Source organism: Cyprinus carpio, chromosome A13 (assembly GCF_018340385.1).
Source record: "Cyprinus carpio isolate SPL01 chromosome A13, ASM1834038v1, whole genome shotgun sequence".
NCBI classification, from domain to species: domain Eukaryota; kingdom Metazoa; phylum Chordata; class Actinopteri; order Cypriniformes; family Cyprinidae; genus Cyprinus; species Cyprinus carpio.
Genome location: NC_056584.1, coordinates 24,369,135 through 24,393,770, shown reverse-complemented (window position 1 = coordinate 24,393,770; position 24,636 = coordinate 24,369,135). Strand labels below are relative to the sequence as shown.

General features: G+C 42.2%; 1 protein-coding gene across 1 annotated transcript in view; it reads left to right on the top strand.

Annotated features, from left to right (window-relative positions):
• Positions 1-24,636, top strand: part of LOC109081570 (MAM domain-containing glycosylphosphatidylinositol anchor protein 1-like) — a 179,705-nt gene that overhangs the window by 133,217 nt on the left and 21,852 nt on the right. Inside the window, exons 12-15 of the mRNA XM_042769445.1 lie at positions 2,409-2,572; positions 4,535-4,558; positions 6,933-7,085; positions 7,493-7,654. Of these exons, the coding sequence (XP_042625379.1) occupies positions 2,409-2,572; positions 4,535-4,558; positions 6,933-7,085; positions 7,493-7,654 (503 nt within the window). The remainder of the gene's footprint in view (positions 1-2,408; positions 2,573-4,534; positions 4,559-6,932; positions 7,086-7,492; positions 7,655-24,636) is intronic.

Here is a 24,636-nt window from a genome sequence, read left to right as displayed (position 1 = left end):
AAGCTAAATATAGCTAAAAATGCATTATAAATATATATAAAAAAATCTATTTAAAATATACATAACTGGCCGAATATATTGCTAGTATATATTTTGAAATCTAAATTTATTAATATTGTCCAAAATATATTTTATTAAACACATTTTAAGATTGGACATATATTTTAAAGTGTTCATATGATGCTGCTAAAAAGAACATTATTTTGTCTATTTGGTGTAATGAAATGTGTTTATGCATTTTAAGGTTAAAAAAACACATTATTTTCCACATACTGTACATTATGTTTCTCCTCTATTCCCTGCCTTCTGAAATGCGTAGATTTTTACAAAGCTCATCCATGGTGAAAGCCGATTTGGCGACCCACAGTGCAAAGCGACCAAAAGTAGTTCGCTTTCACAGTGAAACACACAGCGTCTATACGACATGGCGGCGGCAACATCAATACTACAATGAGAATAAAAGCTACGCCTTCTTTCTTTGCGTGAACATCTGGGTGGTGTTATGCAAATCTTCCCACATACTGACGTAGATATGTGGGGGCGTGTTAGAACGAGCCGTTTCAGGGGGGACGTGCATTGATGGAAATGTTTGCATTGCATTAGCTGCAAATGTTTGGACTTGCATAGAGTGTTTTAATAAAACTGTTTTACAAATAAAGAGACACATTTAAAGGGAAAATCTTAAAGCTCAGTCAAAAAAAAAATAAATAATAAAAATAAAAACAACACACGTAAAATGCTAATGTTTCACTAAAGTATCTTCAGAAATGACTCAAAAACCAGCAGCATTCAGAGGCATTGTGAGATGTCCCGTGGGAAAGCAAAGTAGCTCAAAGTAGAGAATGACAAGTTGATCCGTTTCACCAAGCGTTCTTAGTCAGCACACTGCTGTTGTGCCTGAGGAAAGACTTCAGAACCTTCTTACAGCAGGGTGGCTGGATAGCAGCTGACCTTGCACTCAGCAAATCATTGCACTGAGGGCTTTTTGTGGTTTCATGGAGGTTAGAGATGTATAACTCTGTGTGTTGATACAACCAGTTTACAGGGTAACGTTTCAAATCTCGCTGTGAAAGTGAAAATGCTTATGGTGAAAAGGCATATGGTCAGAAGAGCAAGTGTCTTGTGTCCAAGGAGTCATTGGCATTTCTTCTATCTTCCTCTTATTTCTGTCCTGCTTGTTTTCAGTAAATAGTTACCAGTCCAAAACTACTGAGACAAAATATTATAGGGTAGAGTGGGAGAAACCGCCCCCTTAAGGTCTGTTTTTTTAAGTTAAATGTGTCTAGAATAGAATTTAGTGACAGTGACATAAATTCTAAACCAAGTTTTCATGTTATTAGAGTTTTCATGTTATTAGATTTTTTACCAAACCCCCCCCCCCCCCATGCAAAAAAAAAAAGGGGGGTGTGGGGGGGCTATGTTTTATAAAGATTTTTTATTTTTTTGCAGAATAATAGTAGTGGAGGTAGTTTTATTTTCATTTTAAAGAATACAATAAATAGCTACAGTAATTATTTAATACGTTTTACTCCACAGACTAGGTTTATTAAAAAAAAATTATATTTTTCTTAAATAACACATACATCCTTTCTACAGGCCTTAGTATACTCTTATTATGTATAACTGTGATGTTCTACAAAACAACACGCTTTAAAACACTTTTTTTTACTGCTGAAAATTAAATCACTTACTGTGAAATCCATTTTCTCTCAGGTACATCACCAGTGTAAGCTTCATGGTGAATACTTCTACATCACTCTTGTCAATGAAGTCCGTAGTCTGTATTATTTTAACAAGCTATAAAATATTCATGTGTTTTTCACAAATGGAAGCACAAAAGACATCAACCTGTAAAAATAATTTCTTCAAAAAGTGGAAGTATAAAATGTTAAATAATGTACTAATATACATATATAATACACCACCATTCATGAGTTTGGGCTCACCAAGATGTTTTAAAAAGCAGATAATACTTTTATACAAGGCAAGGATGCATTAAATTCAAAAGTGACAGTAAAGACATTTATAATTTTACAAATAAATGCTAATCATTGAACAGTTCATTGAGCTGTTTCAAAATTAATAATAAAAATAAATGTTTCTTGAGCAGCAAATCAGCATATTAGAATGATGTAAATACAAAGGCAAGAATATTATTATATTTAAATTGAAATAATATTTTACAGTATTACTGTTTTACTTTATTTTTGCTCATATGCAGCATTGGTGACTTTCAGACTTTCAGAAAAAAAAAAAAATCTTACTGACCCCAAACCTTTGAACGTTAGTGTATATGATTTCATAAGAAAGTTGCTAAATGGTAATAACTTCAGACCTTATTTTACCATGATCATAGTATGATTACCCTTAGTATGTTTTTCTTTTGTGTGTTTTTATATTGTGTGTTTAGTTTTGTCCAAACAGATCACCACTAAAGAGCCGTTGAAAGGTGTGCTCATGTCCTACACGCTGACGGACTTGCGTATTCCCCTGTCGTATGAGGTCAGCCTCACTCCCATTACCAGCTACGGCACTGGAAACACGGTCACGCGCACCATCCAGTACTCAGAGCGTAAGTCACCTTCCACTTCTACCAGACATTTAATAATTACAGTATGCAAGATCTCATTTGTCTGTTGGCTACTCGCATCTATTTATTTTTATATTAAAGTTAAAATTCATTCTTTTATTTTATTTCAGGTAGGAAGTATAACATTTATGATGAATTTAGATTTTTTTATTTTATGTGGGCAAGTGCAAAGCATAGCTGTGCTAGTTGTGAAATGGGAATCAAAGCCAGAATTGTTAAAATCTCCATGATTCCCATCAACAGAGGTCATGCATTTCAAATGTAAGGTTTCGCTTTTGGGATTATGTTAAATTGAGATGTCAAACGTGTGGCATCCATCGTGTGTTGAGTTTGCTGATGGCTACAGAACAGCAGGAACAGGCCAGCGGTTTCAGCACCAGAGCTGAGTCTGGATCTCAGAAACTGCTGATATAATCTAATCCCACTGGATAGTCTTTCAATCTTCAACTCCCAATCTCAGCATTTACTCTAACCAGACTAAAAAATGGCCAACCTCCAGAATAAATGGATTGCTGGAAAACATGAAACCTTTCTTCTGTGATGTCAAGCCGGTATACACAAAAATGTTTCAGTACTCTAATTTGATTGGCTGAGTAAACAATGTGTGAGGTTTTTATTATTTGTATTTTATGTATATGCATATATAGTTTATTTATATTAAAGTGTTCAGTTAAATAAATGTATAAATGTTGTTTATGGCTATTTTTTTTATTCACAATAATAATAATAATAATAATAATAATAATAATAATAATAATAATACATTTTTAATGATTTTTTTTTTATTAAAATATTTGGTAAGATATATTTAAGTACATGAAAGTATATGTAAGTAATTTTTTTTTCATATTAATTTTAGTTATTTTATATTCAAATATTTGGTAAAAAAAATATAGGTAAATACTGTATCATGCATTGTTTTATTAGAAAGCATGCCTTAACTATTTTTTTAAATACATATTTTATTACTTACATTGAACCTTTTTTAATCTCATTTGGATTAATTTGAATTAATTAATTAATTTTTCATTTTTCATTTTTATTTTTATTTTTTTTTACAAATAATAAATTAATAATTTGGTTAAAATAACAGTTAAGCTCTTGAATGCTATTTTAGAGCAAATACATAAATATTTATTTACATTAACATTTAGTCATTTAGCAGATGCTTTTATCCAAAGCAACTTACAAATGAGCACAATAGAGACAATCAAAAGAGCAATAATATGCAAGTGCTATAACAAGTCTCAGTTAGCTTAATGCAGTACAGGTAGCAAGTTTTTTTTTTTTTTGTTGTTTTTTTTTTTTTTATTATTATTATATAATAAATTAAAAGTAAATTAATAGAATAGAAAAAGAGTAGAGCAAGCTAGTGTTAGAGATCTTTTTTGCTTTTGTTAATTGTATAATTAATAAAAAGAAAACAAAATTATAGAATACAAAAAGATGTAAAGCTAGTGTTTTTGTTGTTGTTGTTGTTTTTTTTTTTAAGAAAAATTAATTAATTGAGTGCAAGTCTAAAAGGGGCAAGTTTTTTTATTTTATTTTTATTTTTTTTTAAGAATAGAATTAGAATAGATATCAAATCAATAAAGATGGAAGAGATGTGATTCTAGCCAATTATTGAAGATGCTGGCTCAGATTGAGTTGGGCAGGTCATTCCGCCAGAAGGGAACATTTAGTTTAAAAGTCTGTGAAAGTGATTTTGTGGCTCTTTGGGATGGCACAATAAAGGGATGTTCACACTATATATATATATATATATATATATATATATATATATATATATATATATATAAATAGTAATTGTAAGATAATTATTTAAAGTTTTCTCTGTATAATTTTGTTTGACATGTTTATATACAGTGATCTCATTTATTGTGTTAATTGATCAATAAGAAGGCCCTGTAGTCACTCTTTTTTCTCATTCCTTTTCTCTTGCAGCCTACACTTACCCAAGACCTTCAGGTGAGACAGTCTTGTACTTTTTCTTTCGGTGATGGTTTTTTGTGTTGTCTTTCTCTCTCCTCTAAACCATCCTCCCATCTCACGCTTGCCCTGCCTTTCATTCTTCCCAATTAAATTCAACACAGTTCTCCTGGCAGCCTAAGCACTAAGCTTTGCCAAAGAAGTACAAAGAAAAAAAACATAAATTAAAACAAACTGGAGATCAGCAAAGTAAATTGAAGAGCCGAATGCATGCGAAGGGAAGAAAATGTTGATTTCAAACCACAACTCAGAAATTGTGCATTCTTCTCCATTCATTTGGTCTGTATTTTCTCACACTTGGAAAATGAGTTAATCAGCCATTTAGAGTGTGACTGGAGTCTTACTGGGTGACTACAGTATTCTGTATTCTGTGTTTGTTAAGTGATGTTTTATTAACAAATGTCGGGAGCAACACGCACAGATATTTAACACGGCCAATCCATCATCATTAATTACACCATCTATCCAACTGGCACAAGAGAGAACCCCTATAAATAATCAAAGCAGTCTTATCTTCACTATCTCTAGTCTTTCAGCATCCCTCCACCACCCCTACTCCTCACCTTCAGCCCATTCCTACCCCAGCACGGGGAGGAGCAAAAAACCGAGTTTGGACCCCTCTCCCTGGACAGGGGGAGAAGCTGCATTCTTGTGCTACTGTGGTGGAAATGTCAGCTGCATAAGACCCAAGTTCCTTTACGATTTTCCATTTTCAAAGTGACTTGCTGGACAATATTTGACCTGAATGAGAAAACAGACTGTAGAGATATGCAATTTTTGATAATGGCCACTTGTTAGATTTTGGTTTTCCTACAGTCCTCACTCCTACTACAGGACATCTCTTGTTGCCTTTTAACTCTTTCCCCACCAGCGTTTTTTATTTAATTATTTATTTATTTATTTTTTACAAAGTTGCCAACCACCACTAGCATTTTTGATCATTTTCACAAAATTTTCATGGCCCAAAGAATATTTTATTGTATGAATATCTGACCATGCAATATGTCAAAAGAAAGAACAGAGCCCCTGCTTTAAAAAAAAATTAAAAAATAAAAAATAATTCCTTTCATTCGGTAATGTTAGGCAGTTTTGATTTTTATGCTGTTAAATGCTTGATGATCACATTATTTTACATATGCATTTGCTTACTGACCGCACTCCAGTGGTTCAAGTCTTACATCTCAAATAGGTCCTTCAGGGTGTCTCGGAGGGGTGAGGTTTCTAAGTCACATGTTCTTGCTACTGGGGTTCCTCAAGGCTCAGTGCTTGGACCACTTCTCTTCTCCATCTACATGTCATCATTAGGATCTGTAATTCAGAAGGATGGCTTTTTCAATTACTGCTATGCTGATGACACTCCATTCTACTTCTAATTCCAACTAGATGATCTGACGGTAGATTTTCGCATTGCAGCCTGTCTGACAAATATTTCTGGCTGGATGAAGGACCATCACCTTCAACTCAGCCTTGCTAATACAGAACTGCTCGTGGTCTCAGCCAATCCGGCACTTCATCACAACATCTCTATACAGCTAGGTTCGTCAACCACACCTCCTTCCAGGACAGCAAAGAACCTTGGAGTTTTGATTGATGATCAGTTAATCTTCACAGACCATATTGCTTCAATGGCCTGGTCCTCCAGATTTTCCTTAAACAACATTAGGAAGATTAGACCCTTCCTGTCAGGGCAGGCCACACAACTCCTTGTCCAAGCTCTTGTTCTCTCCAGACTGAACTATTGTAATGCTCTCTTGGTGGGCCTTCCAACTTACTATCAAGCCTCTGCAGCTGATCCGGAATGCAGCAGTGAGAGTGGTCTTCAACGAGCCAAAGAAAGCCCACGTCACACCTCTTTTCATCATTTTGCACTGGCTGATAATACCTGCTCGAATCAAATTCAAGACACTGATGTTTACCTACAAGACAACCATTGGCGCTGCACCAATATACCAAAACTCACTAGTTCAGGCTTATGCGCACTCCAGAAACTTGTGTTCTGCAAATGAACGATGCCTCGTGTTGCCATCCCAAAGAGGCACAAAATCACTCTCACGGACGTTTTCCTGGACTGTTCCCAGCTGGTGAAATGACCTGCCTATCTCAATTCGAGCAGCTGAGTCTTTACCCATTTTCAAAAAATGTCTAAAGACATCTTTTTCGCCTGAAATATTTCTTCTTATCTTATGTAACACATTCTTGCATTCATATGCTTGTGTAGAGTATGTTTTGAAATTATAATTATTACATGCAAGTGCCAAAAAACAACAACGACAAAAAACAAAACAAAAAAAAAAAAAAAAAAAAAATGGCAAGGTGTATCTTGATTGCCTCTCATGTAATTTTTTGTGTGCAGATCATGTGTGTGGGTTTGAGGACTTTAGGATATGTGGGTTCAGTCAAGACCGCAGCGATATGTTTGACTGGACCAGACAGAACCATCTCACACAGAACCCCAAACGGTCGGTTAATACAGGGCCGGATACGGACAGGAGTGGGACAAAAGAAGGTAAAAACACACACACCAAAGTGGACATCTTTTTTTCTGCCTTCTATTGAAGTAATTATAGATTTATAAATCTAAAGATATCTTTTTATTTGTCATTTAAATGTATTTTATAACACCTTTTCAAACTAAAAATCATTCTTAAGCACCTTTACCTCTAATTCTTTAGAGAATTTTTCCAGTAAAAAAACTCCATAGAAAGATAAACTTGTGTTCTTGAATTACAACAAAAGCAAAACCAAATCTCATTTTATTTATTTAGAATCTTTAGAAAGCAGATTTTATTTTATTATTTTTTTTAATGTATTTATTTTTTTCTGTGTATATAATAATTTATTTTGTGAAAGCTTCTGCCCTCTTTAAAAAACAGTGGTAACACATGCATTTTGTACTTTCCTTCTGCAATAAAGGTTACTACATGTACATTGAGACATCGCGGCCGCGCCAGGCAGGGGATAGAGCGCGTCTTCTCTCTCCATTGTATAACGTTACGGCAGCCCGAGGACCAACGGGGACCACCAGAACCCCCTACTGTGTCTCCTTCTACTACCACATGAACGGAAAACATATTGGTGAGCCTTTAACCCTGGTTTGAATTCACACTCTCAGAAAGACAAAAACATTTAAATGCTCAACTTAAAGTCAGTGTTGTTTTTTTTCTTTGGTTGCTGTACTCTTGGGCAATTGATTGAACACTGGTCTCTATATGACATGTTGGAGGGTTAATGACGTTGTTTCCCTGCAAAAATATGTACTTGTGCATGCACATATGAATATGCAACAGCTTCTAACTGGAGTTTGGTTTGTCTGAAAGCATCCTCCTCTACCACAGCATTGGGCTGAATTTGTCAGGGAAAGTACAGTTGTTTATGAGTAGAATTCACCAGAAGGTCAAAGACAATGAAGGACACAGACAGTTAGAGAGAGAGAGAAAAGTGATGTCATCCACACATCCATTACTTATTTATCATGACTGTTAAAACATTAAGGTTTGTTTCAAAGTGACATCTGTCTATTCTCTCTGCTCCAAGCAGTCTTGTGTGTGTGTGTGTGTGTGTGTGTGTGTCTGTGTGTGTGTGTGTGTGTGTGTGTCTGTGTGTGTGTGTGTGTGTGTGTGTGTGTGTGTGTGTGTGTGTGTGTGTGTGTGTGTGTGTGTGTGTGTGTGTGTGTGTATGTTTCTTCCTGGCACATTTAAGCTGATCAAGCACATCATTCAGTGCCACACTGTAGTAATTCTAAGTGAAAGTACACAGCACAACAATACTGGAGACAATAGTCAATTTGTAATTAGATTAACCATTTTATATGCACTACTGTTCAAAAGTTTGAGATCAGTAAGAATTTTTTTTTTTTTTTTTTTTTTAGATATTTGATCAGTAAATAGATCAAAAGTGACAGTAAATGCATTAAAAAATGTTACAAATGATTGTTTCAATTAAATTAAAGAATCCTGGAAAAAGTTATCACCCTTTCCACAAAAATATTATAATGTTTTAAACATTGATAATACAAAAAAAAGTTTTTTTGAGCACCAAGTCAGCATATTATAATGATTTCTGAAGAGTCTATATATCAAATTATATATTTTCATATTTTCTCTCAACTCTTTTTACCTTTTCTGACCCACTTCAGGTCTTAAAGTCTCTATTAATGAGCTGACGAGTTAAATCGGGTGTGTTAATTGTGTTAAATATTTTTTAACGGGTTAAAACTGTATTAATGAGCTGACGAGTTATTATGGATAATTCACCCAAAAAATGACAAATTGACATGAAAATTTGATGTTTATCTGCTTACCCCCAGGGCATCCAAGTTGTACGTGACTTTGTTTCTTCAGTAGAACACAAACCAAGATTTTTAGCACAAACCGATGCAGTCTATCAGTCTTATAATGTAAGTGGATGGGAATCACGGCTTCTTCTTCTTCTTGCTTTATTGTGGATCACAGACTTATAAGTGCATTACTGCCACCTTTCTCTCAAGTGGACCATTGAAACTCCTAATTGAGATTTTAGATAGAGTGTCAATGGTCCATTTGAGAGATAGATGGCGGTAATGCACTTATAAGTCAGCGATCTGCAATAAAGAAGAAGAAGACGCCTCACACACCTGGCCGCCTGCTGCTGAGAATGCACACAAGAGGACACGCTCAGGAGAGTTCTAACAGTTCAGACATTGTGTGAATCAGAAGTAAAAAAACAACAATATAAAAACTGTTCTGTTTCTTGCACTGACCAATCATTTTGTGTCATTACACATCAATTAATTGTCACGAGCCGCAGGGTTTAATTTGGTTTTGTTTGTGTATGTTTTTTTTAGTTTTATTGTATGTTTTAGCCGTGATTCCCATCCACTTACATTATAAGACTGATAGACTGTAACGGTTTGAGCTAAAGATCTTGGTTTGTATTCTACTCAAGAAACAATTTCACCTACATCTTGGATGCCCTGGGGGTAAGCAGATAAACATCAAATTTTCATTTTTGGGTGAATTATCCCTTTAATCTGCTAATTTTGATACTAATTTTACTAACTAATTTACATTATACATTTACAATTATACATTTAAACACACACACACACACACACACACACACACACACACACACACACACACACACACACACACACACCACACACACACACATATACTGTATATATTATATATATATATAATATATATATATATTGTATATTAAATGTATTAAAATATAAATTATTAAATATGTATATAGTCAGCAGGATTTAATCTTGGGTGGATATTTTTTTTCACTCGTCACATTGCATTATGTTATTATCTTTTATGTTAAGGAAACATGCAATGCTGCCTTATGGGCCTTTCATACAGGACACACTCTAGCATTCATCTGCACAACATTTTCATTGTTGTTTTATGGCACTAAGTGGGCATTTTTGACTCTTGCCACATTTTAAGACACCATATCAGGTTCAATTCAGTTTAACTTTTAAAAATGTCATAAGGTCTTGAGACCTTATGGTCTATTCCTCTGCACTGCGTTTAGCTGCTTTTCAATGTGAGAACACGTCCTATGTGAACGGCCTCTTAGGATTTAGTCCACCCAAAAATTAAATAGCTTTTTTTGTCCATAGAATTAAAATAAATGGGAACCAAAACCATTCTTTAAAATACCTAATTTTGTGTCCCACAGGAGAAAGCAAGCCATACAAGTTTGGAACGAAATGAGTTGAGTAAACAATGACAGAATTTTCATTTTTTGGATGGGCTATGCATTTAAGATTTTTTGGTGGCCCACCCCTTTAAAAAGCAAACCCACGTAAACCTTACAGTTGCACCTAAAATTGAGTAAACAATGACAGAATTCCAAAGACACAGGTGCAGAGAACGAAGGCATTCGGATTCTCTGTGCAGAACAGAGGTCACAGATACACAGAACATGCATCAAGCTGTTCGGCTTTCCGAAGGCATTTTGGATTCTCTGCTGCAGGCCTGCACTGTATATTTCAAAGGATATGTTTTATTAATTCCATTGCTATTTAGGAGTCGGAGAGGACAGCAGGTCCTTAATGAAAATTAAAATTGAAAGGCGAATCACATTAATCATGATCAAAATCACTCTAGGGTGCACACACACATGCACATAACCTCATACTCAAGCTGTCTGCTAAAGCTCTCTAACTCATCATATTTGTCTCTGTCTGCTTTAAAATGAGATGGGGCGGTTCAGTAGTGCTTTTATTTGCTGCTACAGTATGAACTCTACAATCTACAACGTCATGCAGTTTACTCTATCAATCCACTGTCACAGAAGTTTTTTTTTTCAGATCAATTCAGTTATAATAAATAAAAAAGTACATAAAAGTAATAATAAAAAGTAATCATTCAGAAGCAAAAATGTCAATAAAACTTTAATATGATTAAAATATAATATTTTATCATCTGTTTATTTCTATATGTATTTTATGCTTATTAGAATATTCTTTCAGTAGCTTTGCAACATGCTAATGGCAAACAAAGTGTGATGTTTGCCCCCCCCCCCAAAAAAAAAGGATGTGCGCTACAGCTGATTTCAAAGCCATTTAAACAACTACACGACTAGTCTAAAAGAAAGAAACCCTTTGAAGACAATCAACAACACTGTGTGTAAATGCGATGCATTTGACATAGTTAATCTATGAATCAAACAGTCAAATAATTCTGGATACCTTATTATTCCAGTTGTTATTATTTACCATCAAACCATTCAAATTTACATCACTGACAGCAAAAGCAGCAGATGTGCTAAATAAAAATGCAAATTCTCTCTCTTACGTTAGGTGGCGCTTTTGGACAAGCAGAAACGCAATTTTTTTTACCATGGTTACCCCTGTAAACAAACGCTGATAAACACTATTTTATTAAGCATTATAAAGAGATAACCTGAAATTTTTTTAAAAATCTACTCCAGATATCCACTTTTCTAAATAATTTTTAAACAGTAACTAATGACTAAATTTCGACTAATCGGCTATTCTTGCACATCCCTGCCCAAAACCATCTAGCTTGACCAGACTGGATGACCTTAGGCTGGTTTAAATAGTTTTTATCAGCAAGCTGGTCTCTGTCCTGTATAAATGTGACTGGTGGCATTGATCAGCTATAGGCTGAATGCTGGCATGATTTCTGCTGATTACGGCCTGTGTACACTAATCTGCTAATTATTAGTCTGTGCATTGGCATGGGTGGCATTGTAGGCACAGATGCTAAACTGAGAGGGAGGCACAGCTGGCTCGACTCTCATTACATGAGACGCCCTACTGAGAGACAGACGTCCTTGTTAGTAATCTTAATGTGTAGGACTCTGTTAGCCGCTCTATGCTGGCCGTAAAATACAGCCTCATTAGCAGAATGAGAGTTTAGACTTTTATTTGCGCCACTGTGCTTGGATTAGATTTGATTACATTCCAGTTAGCAAATGTAGAGATTAGCTCTGCGTTGGTTATGCCACACTAGCATTACGTTCAACAGAGCTAATTTAGTAGATTGACACTTTAGCCTTGTGTTATTTGCAGACTTTCAGATGTTCCTTATAAGAGTGAAATATGAGTTGAAATGTACACAAAACCATAGGAGTCGTGTCTCATATTGAATGATCTTCACATACATGTAGTGTTTAACATCTGTGTGTGTGTGTGTTTGAAGTACATTCCATTATCTGGAGGCTTGTCTCTGTTTGATGGTCCTACAGAAAGAGCTTTGCATTACTTGACTGGACCATTAAATCTTTACTAGTAGAGAGACAGAGACATTTCCTGTCTATATTTCTGGATGGTTTTATCTGATTAGAGGGAGGAGGCATGTATTCGAGTTGCTTTTGATGACTTAATCATTAGATTTCTAGGTGCTGTTTTTGTTTGATTTTAATTAGCATCACAATTTGTGTATCATGTAGTTTCCAATGCTTCATGCATCTTAACAGCTGTTGTTTCACCATGTTTTTAGGTTTGAGGTCCTCAAATGCAACTAATGTAAAACGCATTCACGTTTTCAAAATGCAGGTGAAATTTCTTTGTCTTATTTTATTTTTTTATTTTTTTACTATTTTTATCTATTGTATTATTATTATTATTTTATTTTTTTATCTGTTGTGTTTTTTATTTAGATTTTAAATCTGTTTAGTTGTTATATTTAATAATAATAATAACAACAATAAAAATACTTATTTCCTCTCTTTATTCTTGTTTTTCTCTGTTGTATTTGTGTTTTTATGTATTTGTATTCATTGTATTGTTGTAATTATTATTATACGTTTTATGTTATATTTTTGGTTTTTATATATATATATATATATATATATATATATATATATATATATATATATATATATATTTATATGATGATTGTGGTGATGATGATGATTAGTATGTCCTATTATTTTTATTTTCAGTTCAGTTTCAAATTGTAAGTCTTTTTTAGTTGTTATATCTAATAATTATAATTCTTATTGTCTCTTGTTTTTTTTTTCTCTCTCTCTCTCTCTCTCCTCTCTCTCTCTCTCCTCTCTCTCTCTCTTCTCTCTCTCTCTCTCTTCGTTATTCTTTTTTTATCTCTCTCTCTCTCTCTCTCTCTCTCTCTTATTTATTTATTTATTTATTTATTTATTTATATTTTTATTTACTTATTGTTACTCTTTGAGTAAATGATCAGGGCTTACCATAAACAAAGTGCTATTAGGCTAATGAACAATACATTAGATTAACATGCAGCACTGAAAATGTGTCGGTTTAAATTGTCCATTTCGATTTCATGTTGCTTTTTTTGTGTCATTCTCCTTCCTCTCCACACTGTAAAGAATAGGCGATCACCCTCTACAATTGCAGTGGTCTGTTCAATATTTCATCAAGAGCAACACAATAGCATGTTCTATTAGACTGCGAGGTTATTAGGCTTTAAGTTCATTACAACGGAGTTCAGCAGCCAGTGGATCCATTAGAGCAGAAGTCAATCACAGCAGCAGTCAGTCCATTAGATCCTTCATTCATTACTGCATCAGAGTGTGACCCTACTGCTGTTACTGGATGACAGTGACACTTCACAAGGTGTTTTGTCAGTCATTGTCGTGATTTAGTGATGCACATACTTTATATGGTACAAGAATGAATGGCTCTTTTGTTGAGACAGCCTGTATTCATTGTCTTTCATCTCTCAGGAATACTTGACTCTGATTGGATAATCAGTCAAATATCTAAGGTATAATGTACAGCTAGCTGCTTTCAAACAATGTTATTTTAGTATGTTTACTATAGTTTTATAGTAAGTATTATTTTTATTCATTATTTTGAATGAGGTTTCAATTATATATATATTACTGTTTTCATTTTAGTATACTGTAGGTCTTAATTATTTTGTTGTGTGTGTGTTTTTTATTAGATTTATTAAATGGAAACTACCTGGAATATTTAGTGAAAGTGTAACTTTAAGATTAGAAAAAAATCTATTAACATAAATGCTTTTTAATAGTTTTAGTTGATGATAACACTCATTTTAAATTAAACTAAATACATTAGAACTGTTAGCTGAAATATTAAATAAAATTATAATTTAAATAATTAAAAATATTTCAAATAAGCAAAGTATTTACTGCAATTATAACTTACAGATAAAATATTTTTGTTAATGTAAATGTTTTTAATAGTTTGTTATTAAATTAAATATTTCTTTAAAAAAAATTTAATTAACTTTTTTAATGTAAATGTTTATGTGCCCTCCACTAATACTGACACCCTTGGTAAATATGAGCAAAGGTGGATGTGTAAATAAATCTGCATTGTTTATCCTTTTGATCTTTCATTAAATAAAATAAAAATAAAATAAAATAATAAAAAAATCACAAAATTCTAACCTTCATTGAAGTAAAATGATGGAAAGTGTGTGTGGGGGGTGGGGGGGTCCTTCATACTTCATACAGAATCTCTCCAGATCCTTCAGAATCCCAGCTCAATGCTGGTGCTTCTTCTTTTCAGTTCACCACAATCATTTTTTATAGGGCTCAGGTCAGATTACTTGGATTGCCATGGCAGAAGCTTCATTTTGTGCTCTGTGACACATTTTTTGTTGATTTTAATGTTTGTTTTGAATCATTGTCCTGATGGAAGATCTAAGCATGACCTAAGATCTCTAACAGAGGCAGTCAGGTTCAGATTTTTTATCTGTTGGTATTTGATAGAATCCATGATGCCATGTATCTGAACAAGATGTCCAGGATGTCTGGCAGAAAAAAAATAGGCCCAAAACATTAAAGATCCAGCAGTATATTTAACAGCAGGCATGTACTACTTGTATGCCTGTTTGCACTAAACACATCTGGTGGGATTGCTGCAAAAAAGCTTTTTTTTTTTTCAATTTCATAGAGGCCAGTGAAGATCCAGTCATGGCTCACAATTGAATATGCTGGAGTTTGTTTCTGGATGAACAAGAAGGATTTTTCTTGAATCCCTCCTGAACAACATGGTGATGTAGAAGCTGTTTGATACTGTATATATCCCCAGCCACCATGGAGGAACGGGGGGGGAGATTCCGAACTTAACCACCCTTCGGCCAAAGGGGGGAGTGAGGTGGGTGGCCTGGCACAATTGTTTTGGACCATGGCGGTCGGGATGGGTTATAATGATGCAGCACTGAAGGACTTTTTTAACAACTGTCTGGATGACCCTTTACCTCAATGGGAGATGAAGGGGCTGGAGATCCTAGACTTTTGGGGTTTACCCATTACCTGTGCCATCGCGGCTCAATGGGATACTTCGACCACACCTGTGTCTCCAGAGAAGAGGGCCGCCAGCCCAGCGCCACAGCACAAGATGGCCGCCAACCCAGCAGCCACAGCACAAGATGGCCGCCAGCCCGGCGCCACAGCACAAGATGGCCGCCAGTTCAGCACCACAGCACAAGATGGCCGCCAGCCCAACCACAGCACAAGATGGCCGCCAGCCCAGCACCACAGAACGAGATGACCACCAGCCCAGCACCACTGCACAGGATGGTCGAAACTACACCTGTGTTGGCAGACAGGATGGTTGACTCAACGCCTGAGTCTTCCGGCCAAGGAGCCACCGCACGCCATCATAGAGGCCGCAGGAGGAGGGAGACAGGCGCCAGCCGCTCCTCAAAGCCAGGAGGACGCTCCCCGAGCAGGCCGCTGCCGCCCAGGAGGATCGCCTCCCGAAAGCAGGCCGCTGCCGCCCAGGAGGACGCTCCCCGAGCAGGCCGCTGCCGCCCAGGAGGACGCTCGCCCCAGCAGGCCAGGCTGTCAGCAGGCCGCCCAGGAGGACGCTCCCAGCAGGCCGCGCGGTCGCCCAGGTGGAGGTGTCCAAGGTTCCCAGGCGGTGCCCGATCCCGAGGCCGCTCCCGCAGGTGGTGCCGGTTGCCGAGACCGCTCCCCCGAGTAGCGGTGCCCGAGGTTGTTCCCGATGGCGGCGGTGCCCGATGTTGTTCCCCGGCGTCGCAGGAGGTGCCCGTGCCCGAGGAGGTGCCCGATGCCGAGGAGGTGCCCGATGCCGAGGAGGTGCCCGATGCCGAGGCAGTGCCCGAGGCGGTTCCCGATGCAATGTCCGATGCCGAGGCGGTGCGATGCCGGTATGCGGCCCAGGCGGTTCCCGGCGTAATGTCCCGATGCCGATGCGGTGCCCGATGCCGCAGGCGGTGCCCGGCGGTTCCCTTGCCGACGGTCCGGTCGATCGCAGGCGGTGCCCGGATACCGAGGGCGTGCCCGATGCCGAGGCGGTGCCCGATGCCGGTAGGCTGTCCCCGATGCCGAAGGCGATTGCCGAGGCGGTCCCGATGCCGGTGCGGTGCCCGAGGCAGTTCCGGAGCAATGTCCGATGCCGGAGGCGGTGCCCGATCGCGCAGGTCGCTCCCGAAGGGGGTCCTGTCCAAGGCCGTTCCTGAGGCCATTCCTGAGGCCGCTCCTGAGACCTCGCTCCCCAGGCGTGCCCGATGCCGGCGGTCGTTCCCGGCGGGTCCTTGTCCAGGCCGTTCCTGGGAGGCCAGCCCATTCCTGAGACCGCTCCTGGGGAGGTGCCCGATGCGAGGTCGCATGGTGTCCTTGTCGATGCGTTCCTGAGGCCATTCCCCGAGGCAGTGCCCGATGCTGTTCCGGGAGGCCGCAGGCGTGGGGCCCGAGATGGTTCGAGGCGAGTACCCGTGTCCAAGGCCGTTCCCCAGGTGGTGCCCTTGTCTGAAGCCGTCCCCGATGCCGCTCCCAATGCCGTGACCTGGCCATCGCCACAGCCTGCTCCCTTACTGGCTCCCCCGATTGGCAGGTTCCGTTCGGGCCACTCAAATGGCGAATTCTTCCCTGGCCGTCTACACAACGAGAATGGACTGATCCACCGTGGCCACCTGAACTGCCTGGCCCCCTCGTGGGTCCCCTGAACTTTCTTCGGGTCCACCGCGGGCCACCTGAACTGCCTGGTCCCTCGTGGTCCCCTGAACTTTCGGGTCCACCATGGCCCCCTGATCTGACCGAGCCACCTGGGCTACCAGGGGAGCCATCACTGCCGGTCCCAGTTCCCCTACACGGGCCTGGCCCGCCATCCCTCCCCTGTTCTGCCTCCACCAGTCCACCTCCACTCCTGGTCTCTTTGTTTTGTGGTTATTTTGTTCTGAGGAGCATCTGGTAGCTGCTCCTTAGAGGGGGGGTAGTGTCACGGTGTCTGTTCTGTGTCTCCCTGGGTGGCCACTAGAGGTCTCACTTCCCCTTATTGTCACCCCCTTCAGAACTACATTTCCCACTAGCCTTATCTGTTCATCACTGTTTATTGGGTTCAGCTGTCACCACTTACCTTGTTTGCACCTGTCTTTAAATACCCTGGTTGTTTCTGTCATGATTACGGAGTCCTTGTTGAATGTCACCCTGCTTTTCGTGTTTCCATTCCGTTGTTTATGTTTCTTGTTTTTGGACTGCTCACCTGGATTTTGACCTTTGCCTGTCTGGATTATGAGTTTGGATTATTCTTAATAAACACTGCATTTGGATCTACCTGTCTGTGTGCGTTTGATAGAAAGTACAGAAGATTGTTATATAGCTATATATATATATATATAGCTTAAAGATAATATATATATATATTTCAATTAACGTTTTCAATAAAACAAACAGCACAGAAAAAGCTAATTCTGCACCACATGGTTTGAGTGTGCTTTAAAAGTGCCTGCTACATCAACCTTCATCTGCTGCTCATTACAGAGATTAATGAGAACATGGTTTGAGTGTGCTTTAAAAGTGCCTGCTACATCAACCTTCATCTGCTGCTCATTACAGAGATTAATGTCGCTCTGCTCAACTGTGTCTGCTGTGAACTACGAAGTTCAGCACGCCTCGAAGCTTCGCGGTGTTGGCAGACGGGCGCTCAGCGTGGTCGCTCCAGCTGCCGAGTGGATTGCACACTTCAGGCTGCACTACCCCCTGTCGTGGTTGCAAGCGCCAATTCCCCTGTGCCTCAGCACTAAAAGCATTTCCTAAAGAGCAAATTTCTAAAAGAGCTTCATGGGTGCGCTCTTTGTAAAGACGACGGATCGCCCTTATAAGGATGCCGCTTCACCCGCGGCGCTTCTGCGCGGTCGCTACCTGGCAACGGGTGATGGTCACGATTGCTGCCTCACGGTCTGGGCAAACACGCTGAGGTAGTTTTTGTGGATGAGTCATGTTTCTCTGCGGAAGATGACCATCTCGAGCTGCTAACCAGGCTCTGCTTCCTTCAAAAAGGGGCGGAGTCCCGCTGCCGCTGCCGCGATTTGGGGCTCGCTCTGGCGGCCGACAGACGAAAAACCATTTCCAGCAGTAGCACGGGCGGTTTGAGGATTATAGTGGTGGCAAACCCCGCAGGGAACCAACCCTCTGGGGACCATCACTCCTCTTGCATCTCCGATCCAGAGGAGTAACCCACGGAACGCCGCTGGGCCCTCTTCAAAGAGCCGCACCAGTGGTATCCAGTGGGCCTCCCCCTGACCAGATGTCGATCTCAGCATCGGAGGGAGAGCTGTCAGATGAAGATTCATCTGTGCTGCTGCCCTCTGGGACGGTGGCGGAGCCTGAATTGATCCGAGATGACAGCTATGCTTTCCCGGTCGCCGAGAGGGTAGGGCTCGAGTGGAAATCTCCACCGCCCCGAGCCCTCGAGGCAGGATGATTGGTTTCTCAAGGTGGCGCGCGCTGGTTTTCAGCGCCCCGCCCCGGTGACTTTCTTCCCCCGAAGTGCATGACGAGCTCACCGGGTCGTGGATGGCACCTTTACTGCCAGAAACTGGCCGGTGGGCTCCTCCTCCTTCACCACCTGGATGGCACCTTTACTCCAAGGGGTATTCGGTGATTCCCCCAGTGGAGCCGGGCGGTAGCGATGCAAGTGTGTCCTAAGTCTGCCTCCTGCTGGCGGGGAGACCCGTGCTTCCTTCCCGGCCTATAGGCATTCGCCTGGTCTAACCGGGCGGTGCCTATATGGCTTGGCGGGAAGCTGCTTCTGCCTTACACGCTGTGGCGCTACTGCAGGTGCACCAGGCCAAGGCACTGAAGGACCTGCACGAGGGTGGTTACGATCCAGAAGTTCCGAAAACTCAGAACCGCCACTGGCCTCAAGGCCCGAGCGCACGAAGGTCACCGCGGCATTCTCTGGGTCGTGGCGATGTCCACGCCAGGGTCCAGGAGTGCCATCTCTGGCTGAGTCTGGCTGAAATGAGGGACGCCGACAAAGATCAGTTCCTTAATGCCTGTGTCCCAGACCGCCTCTTCGGTGACGTGGTCGAGAACCTGGCCCAGCAGTTCTTGGCTGCACGGGAGCAGACTGAGGCGGTCCAACCTTCTGCCCGGGGGGGCAGCTGCTGCCTCCACCCGCCCCGCCGGTTGCAACGCCCCAGCCTGCTCGCCACCGAGGGCGGCCCCCCGCGCCCACCCGGCCCCGCCGCCAGATCCGCAGCAGCCTCCAGCAAGTGGGCCAGAGAGCTGGGCATAGGCAGGCCGCCCCACCCGCCCTGGCCCCGGGCCAAACCTGGCGGTGAGCGGAAGAGCAAGAGGCCCGGGACGGGTGGCCCAGAGAGAGGTAGCCGCTTATGGGGGATGGTGAAAGCACCTCTCCCTCCCCTGGAGGAGGGCCAGGGGAGAATCTGGAAATCTCGACGAGAGAGCGGTTTTCTCTGTCTCTGGGTCCCAGGAGGGCATGGAGAGCTGCGGACGGCCAAACACCGGACCTCACTCATCCTCCTCCTTCGCCAGATGGCAGCAGCGGGCGGTTCGAGAGCCGCCAACAAAGGCCCTACTCACGCACCCTCTGCCAACCCGCGGAACCAGGTGAGCCCTGCACCCCACACCGCACCACACTCAGGCCTGCTCACAAGCCGCCCGAGATGGGTCCCTGTGTTCCACCTCGCTGCCCCACTGCGGTACGGCTGTGGTTCCGCTGGTCCCGCTTTGTACGGTTTCTAAGCGCCTGGTCAGCGCTTACCCAGCCCGCCTCGCTGGCTCCTGCGGACCATCAGCCTCGCTATGCGATTCAGTTCGCCCGGGCGCCCCCCAAGTTCAGCGGTATCCGCTTCACTACAGTGAAAGCGTCCGATGCCCCTGTTCTGCGGTAAGAGATCGCAGTCTTACTGGCTTAAAGACGCCGATAGAGCCGGTCCCTCCAGCCGATATGAGGACGGGTTTTACAGCCCCTACTTCATTGTACCCAAGAAAGGCGGTGGGTTACGACCGATCTTGATCTGCGAAGTTTTGAACCGGGCCCTTCATCGGCTACCGCTCAAGATGTTGACGCAAGAACGCATCTTCGGGTGCGCCCGTCCCCGAGATTGGTTTGCAGCGATCGACCTGAAGGACGCCAGACTTTCATGTGTCGATCCTTCCGCCGCCACAGACCTTTTCTGGCGGTTTGCGCCTGAAGGACAGGCATATCAGTACAAGGTCCTGCCCTTCGGCTGTCCCTGTCTCCCCGCGGTCTTCACGAAAGTCACGGAGGCGGCTCTTGTTCCCCTCAGAGAGCAGGGTGTTCAGATTCTCAACTATCTAGACGATTGGCTGATACTAGCACAATCTCGGGTCAGTTGTGCGAACACAGGGACCTGGTGCTCTGGCACCTCAGCCTGTTGGGCCTTCGGGTCAACTGGGAAAAGAGCAAACTCTTGCCAACGCAGAGAATCTCTTTTCTTGGTATGGAGTTGGATTCGGTCGAACAGACAGCACGCCATAGAGGAACGGGGCGCGGTCGGTGCTAGCCTGCTTGAATACATTCAAGAGCAGGACAGCGGTCCCACTGAAACTCTTTCAGAGGCTCCTGGGGCATATGGCGCCGCAGCGCACTTACACCGCCTCGCCTGTTACATATGAGACCGCCTCCAGCACTGGCTTTATGGCCGAAGTCCCGAGGTGGGCGGAAGCAGCGCGACCGGGTCCAAGTTACACCGCCTGTCGCCAAACCCTCACCCCGTGGTCAGATCTTGCGTTTCTCAGGGCAGGGGTGCCCCTAGAGCAGATCTCCAGGCATGCTATGGTTTACACGGATGCCTCCACCACCGGGCTGGGGGGCCACGCACAACGGGCATGCAGTCTCAGGGGTTTGGACGGGCCCGCAGCTGCAGTGGCACATCAGTTGCCTAGAGTTGTTAGCAGTGCACCTTGCCTTGAACCGCCTCAAAGGTCACTTACGAGGCAAGCATGTGCTGGTCCGAACGGACAACACAGCAGCTTAACCGCTATGCATACATCAACCGACAAGGTGGTCTGGCGCCCCGCCGCATGTCACACCCGCCCGCCACCTCCTCCTTTGGAGTCAGAAGGTTCTGAGGTCTCTTCGCGGCGCTCACATTCCAGGCCTGCTCAACCGCATAGCCGACGAGCTGTCTCGAGCAATGCTCCCAGGAGAATGGCCACTCCATCCCCTGACGGTCCAGCTGATTTGAGAGACGGTTCGGAGCCGCCAGGTAGACCTGTTTGCTTCTCCAGAGACCGCCACTGCCAGTTGTTCTACTCCCCTGACCGAGGGAACTCTCGCAGGGATGCACTGGCACACAGCTGGCCGCGGGGCCTACGCAAGTATGCGTTTTCCCCAGTGAGCCTTCTTGCACAGACACTGTGCAAAGTCCGGGAGGACGAGGAGCAAGTCTTGCTAGTGGCGCCAGATTGGCCCACGCGACCTGGTTCCCCTCAACTAGTGCTCCTCGCGACAGCCCCTCCTTGGCCGATTCCTCTGAGGAAGGATCTACTGACTCAGAGACGGGCACCATTTGGCACCCGCGTCCAGACCTTTTGAAACTCCATGTCTGGTCCCTGGACGGACGCTGGAGGTTCTAGGTGACCTGCCCCAGGAGGTAGTGAACACCATCACTTCGCAAGAGCACCGCTCTACTTGTAGACACGCCTTTACGCCTTGAAGTGGAACCTGTTCGTCGAGTGGTGTTCTTCTCGCCGAGAAGACCCCTCAAGATGCCCGATTGCGGTTGTGCTTTCCTTTCTGCAGCAAGGGCTGGAGCGAAGGTTTTTTGCCTATTCCTTCAAAGTCCAGGTTGCCGCTATTGCTGCGCACCATGACCCCCTGAATGGGAAGTCTTTAGGTAAGCATGACCTCGCCATCAGGTTCCTTAGAGGGGCCAGGAGGTTAAATCCTTTCCAGCCCCCCCTCCATACCCTCTTGGGACCTGACTCTGGTGCTGAAATCACTACAGCAGGGCCCAATCGAGCCTTTGCATTCAGTCGAGCCAAAGTTTCTTTCATTGAAAACTCTGCTCCTGCTTGCACTGGCCTCCATCAAGAGGGTAGGGGACCTGCATGCATTTTCGGGTCGACGATTCGCGTGCCTAGAGTTTGGGCCGGCTGACTCCCAGGTAATCCTGAGGCCCCGCCCGGCTACGCGCCCAAGGTTCCCACTACACCCTTCAAAGACCAAGTGGTGAACCTGCAAGCGCTGCCCCTGGAGGAGGCAGACCCAGCCCTAGCTTTGCTCTGTCCCCGCCCCGAGCATTGAGATGCTACGTAGACAGGACACAAAGCTTCAGGACCTCAGACCAGCTCTTTCTCTGTTACGGAGGCCGGCAGAAGGGGAATGCCGCCTCTAACAGAGGATGGCCCACTGGATTGCGGATGCCATAACCCTGGCTTATCAGGCACAGAAGTGTTGCATCCTCCTGGGCGCTGGCTCGTGGCACCTCGCTGACAGATATTTGTAGAGCTGCGTGCTGGCGCGACCCCTAACACGCTCGCTAGGTTCTATAGCCTTCGTGGAGCCGGTATTCTCCTGTGTTCTCACCTCAAACGGGTAGTGGCACCGAGAGGCCCCTGTTAGTGTCGGCTTGCTAAAACCGCTCCAGAGTGTCCGCACTGTAGACCCTGTTGAGATACTCCATTACCCTAGGCAGCTGGACGCGGCGGAACGTCCGGCGCCAGGCCTTCATGATGAATCCGTGAGAACCATGGAAGGCTGGGTTCCATATTGAGACCTAAGCGGTACTGTGATGCGCACATCAGGTCATTCGCTTGTTTGTAATGAATTATTTTATTTGTGTGTTACTTATGTATTGGATTGGAGTATGTTGTGATATTGGATATTTAGCTTTTAGTTGTTTATATTAAGTTTATTGTTTTGTATTTTTTTGTAGTTTGAGCGAGCCACAGTAACCATCTCTGTTTGCTTTGTTAATGTTGCTGTGTGCCACTTCTCTGCTGTGTTATTCATTTATATCTGCTCTTCCTGAATATGTAAAGATGTGAAGCCTGGTTAGTTGGCCGGACCCATCTGCATTTATTTATGAGTACTTGTCATGACCAGCATGTAGACTCTGTGGGAGAAAGTTTTGAAACATTAGTGAATATATATATATATATATATGGTTAGTTGGCCGGACCCATCTGCATTTATTTATGATATATATCTATATATATGTATGTATATATAATCGGTATATATATATATATAGTAGTGAATATATATATATATATATGTGTGTGTGTGTGTGTGTTATTGTTCAGAGCCAATGCTTCATTTGAGGCACTACAAAAGTTTCTCTCTCTATCTCTCTCTCTCACACACACAAAGTGCAACTGAATTATATATTGGTTTCCCTTAAGCACAAAGTCAGAGTAATTATTTAATGCATGAGTCATGAAGGTGCCACTTGGCCTCAGTGCCTTCCATCATCTGTGTGTGTGTGTGTACTTGTGTTCAGTGTCTGTGACAGATTTCAATACTGACATTCTTCATAAACACTGTGTGTTTAAGATGCCTCTGCTTTGTTGTTTGCTGAGAGTTGTGTTTCTGGAGCTGATCTATCACACGTCAGTCTCAGACTACAAACCCACAGACTGTCTGATGAATATAGATCAATTTATCATGATAGCACATCCTGGTTTTCAAGACAAGCAGTTTTTAGTGGTGACTTTGAGCAGCACTAGTTTTTAATGATCTGTTGAACATTATGTATTTTATGAATGTTAAAAAAGTTATTATAAAGTTATGCCTATGGTTTATAGTAGAGTGCAATGTGTAACAGGTTGTTGAATACACAAATTCTCAAATGCATAATTCAAAAATTCTAAAGCTTAAAAAAAGTAACAAATACTCTTTTCAGAAGCAGAGTGTTTAAATACCCATTTTCATGTAATAATATTTGACGTCACAACTTTTTTTATACTCAGAAATTGGTAGTAAATTTCAGAAATAATAATAATAAAAAATAAATAAATAAATAAATAAATAAATAAATAAATAAATAAATAAATAAATAAATAAATGGTGGAAACAATTTTCACTAGCAAATTGCTAGAAAAATTCACAATTAATTACGTGAAATGGCAAGCAACACTTTGACTTAAACATGAAGTTTCTAAGAAAAAAGACTGAAACAGTATTTTCTTGTAAAACATAAGCTTTGTTTTATTTACAGCTTTGAAAAATCGTTTTTTTTTTTTTACAGTGAGCTGTTTTGGTGATACTTGGTCTGTTAGATCAACGGTCTTGTATTTGACCTTATATTTGTCAGAGTAGTAAAGCCGTTGTTTGTGCAATTCCTCAGAGATATGCTAATCAACTCACACCAGCGGCGGGTCAATGAGGTCTTATC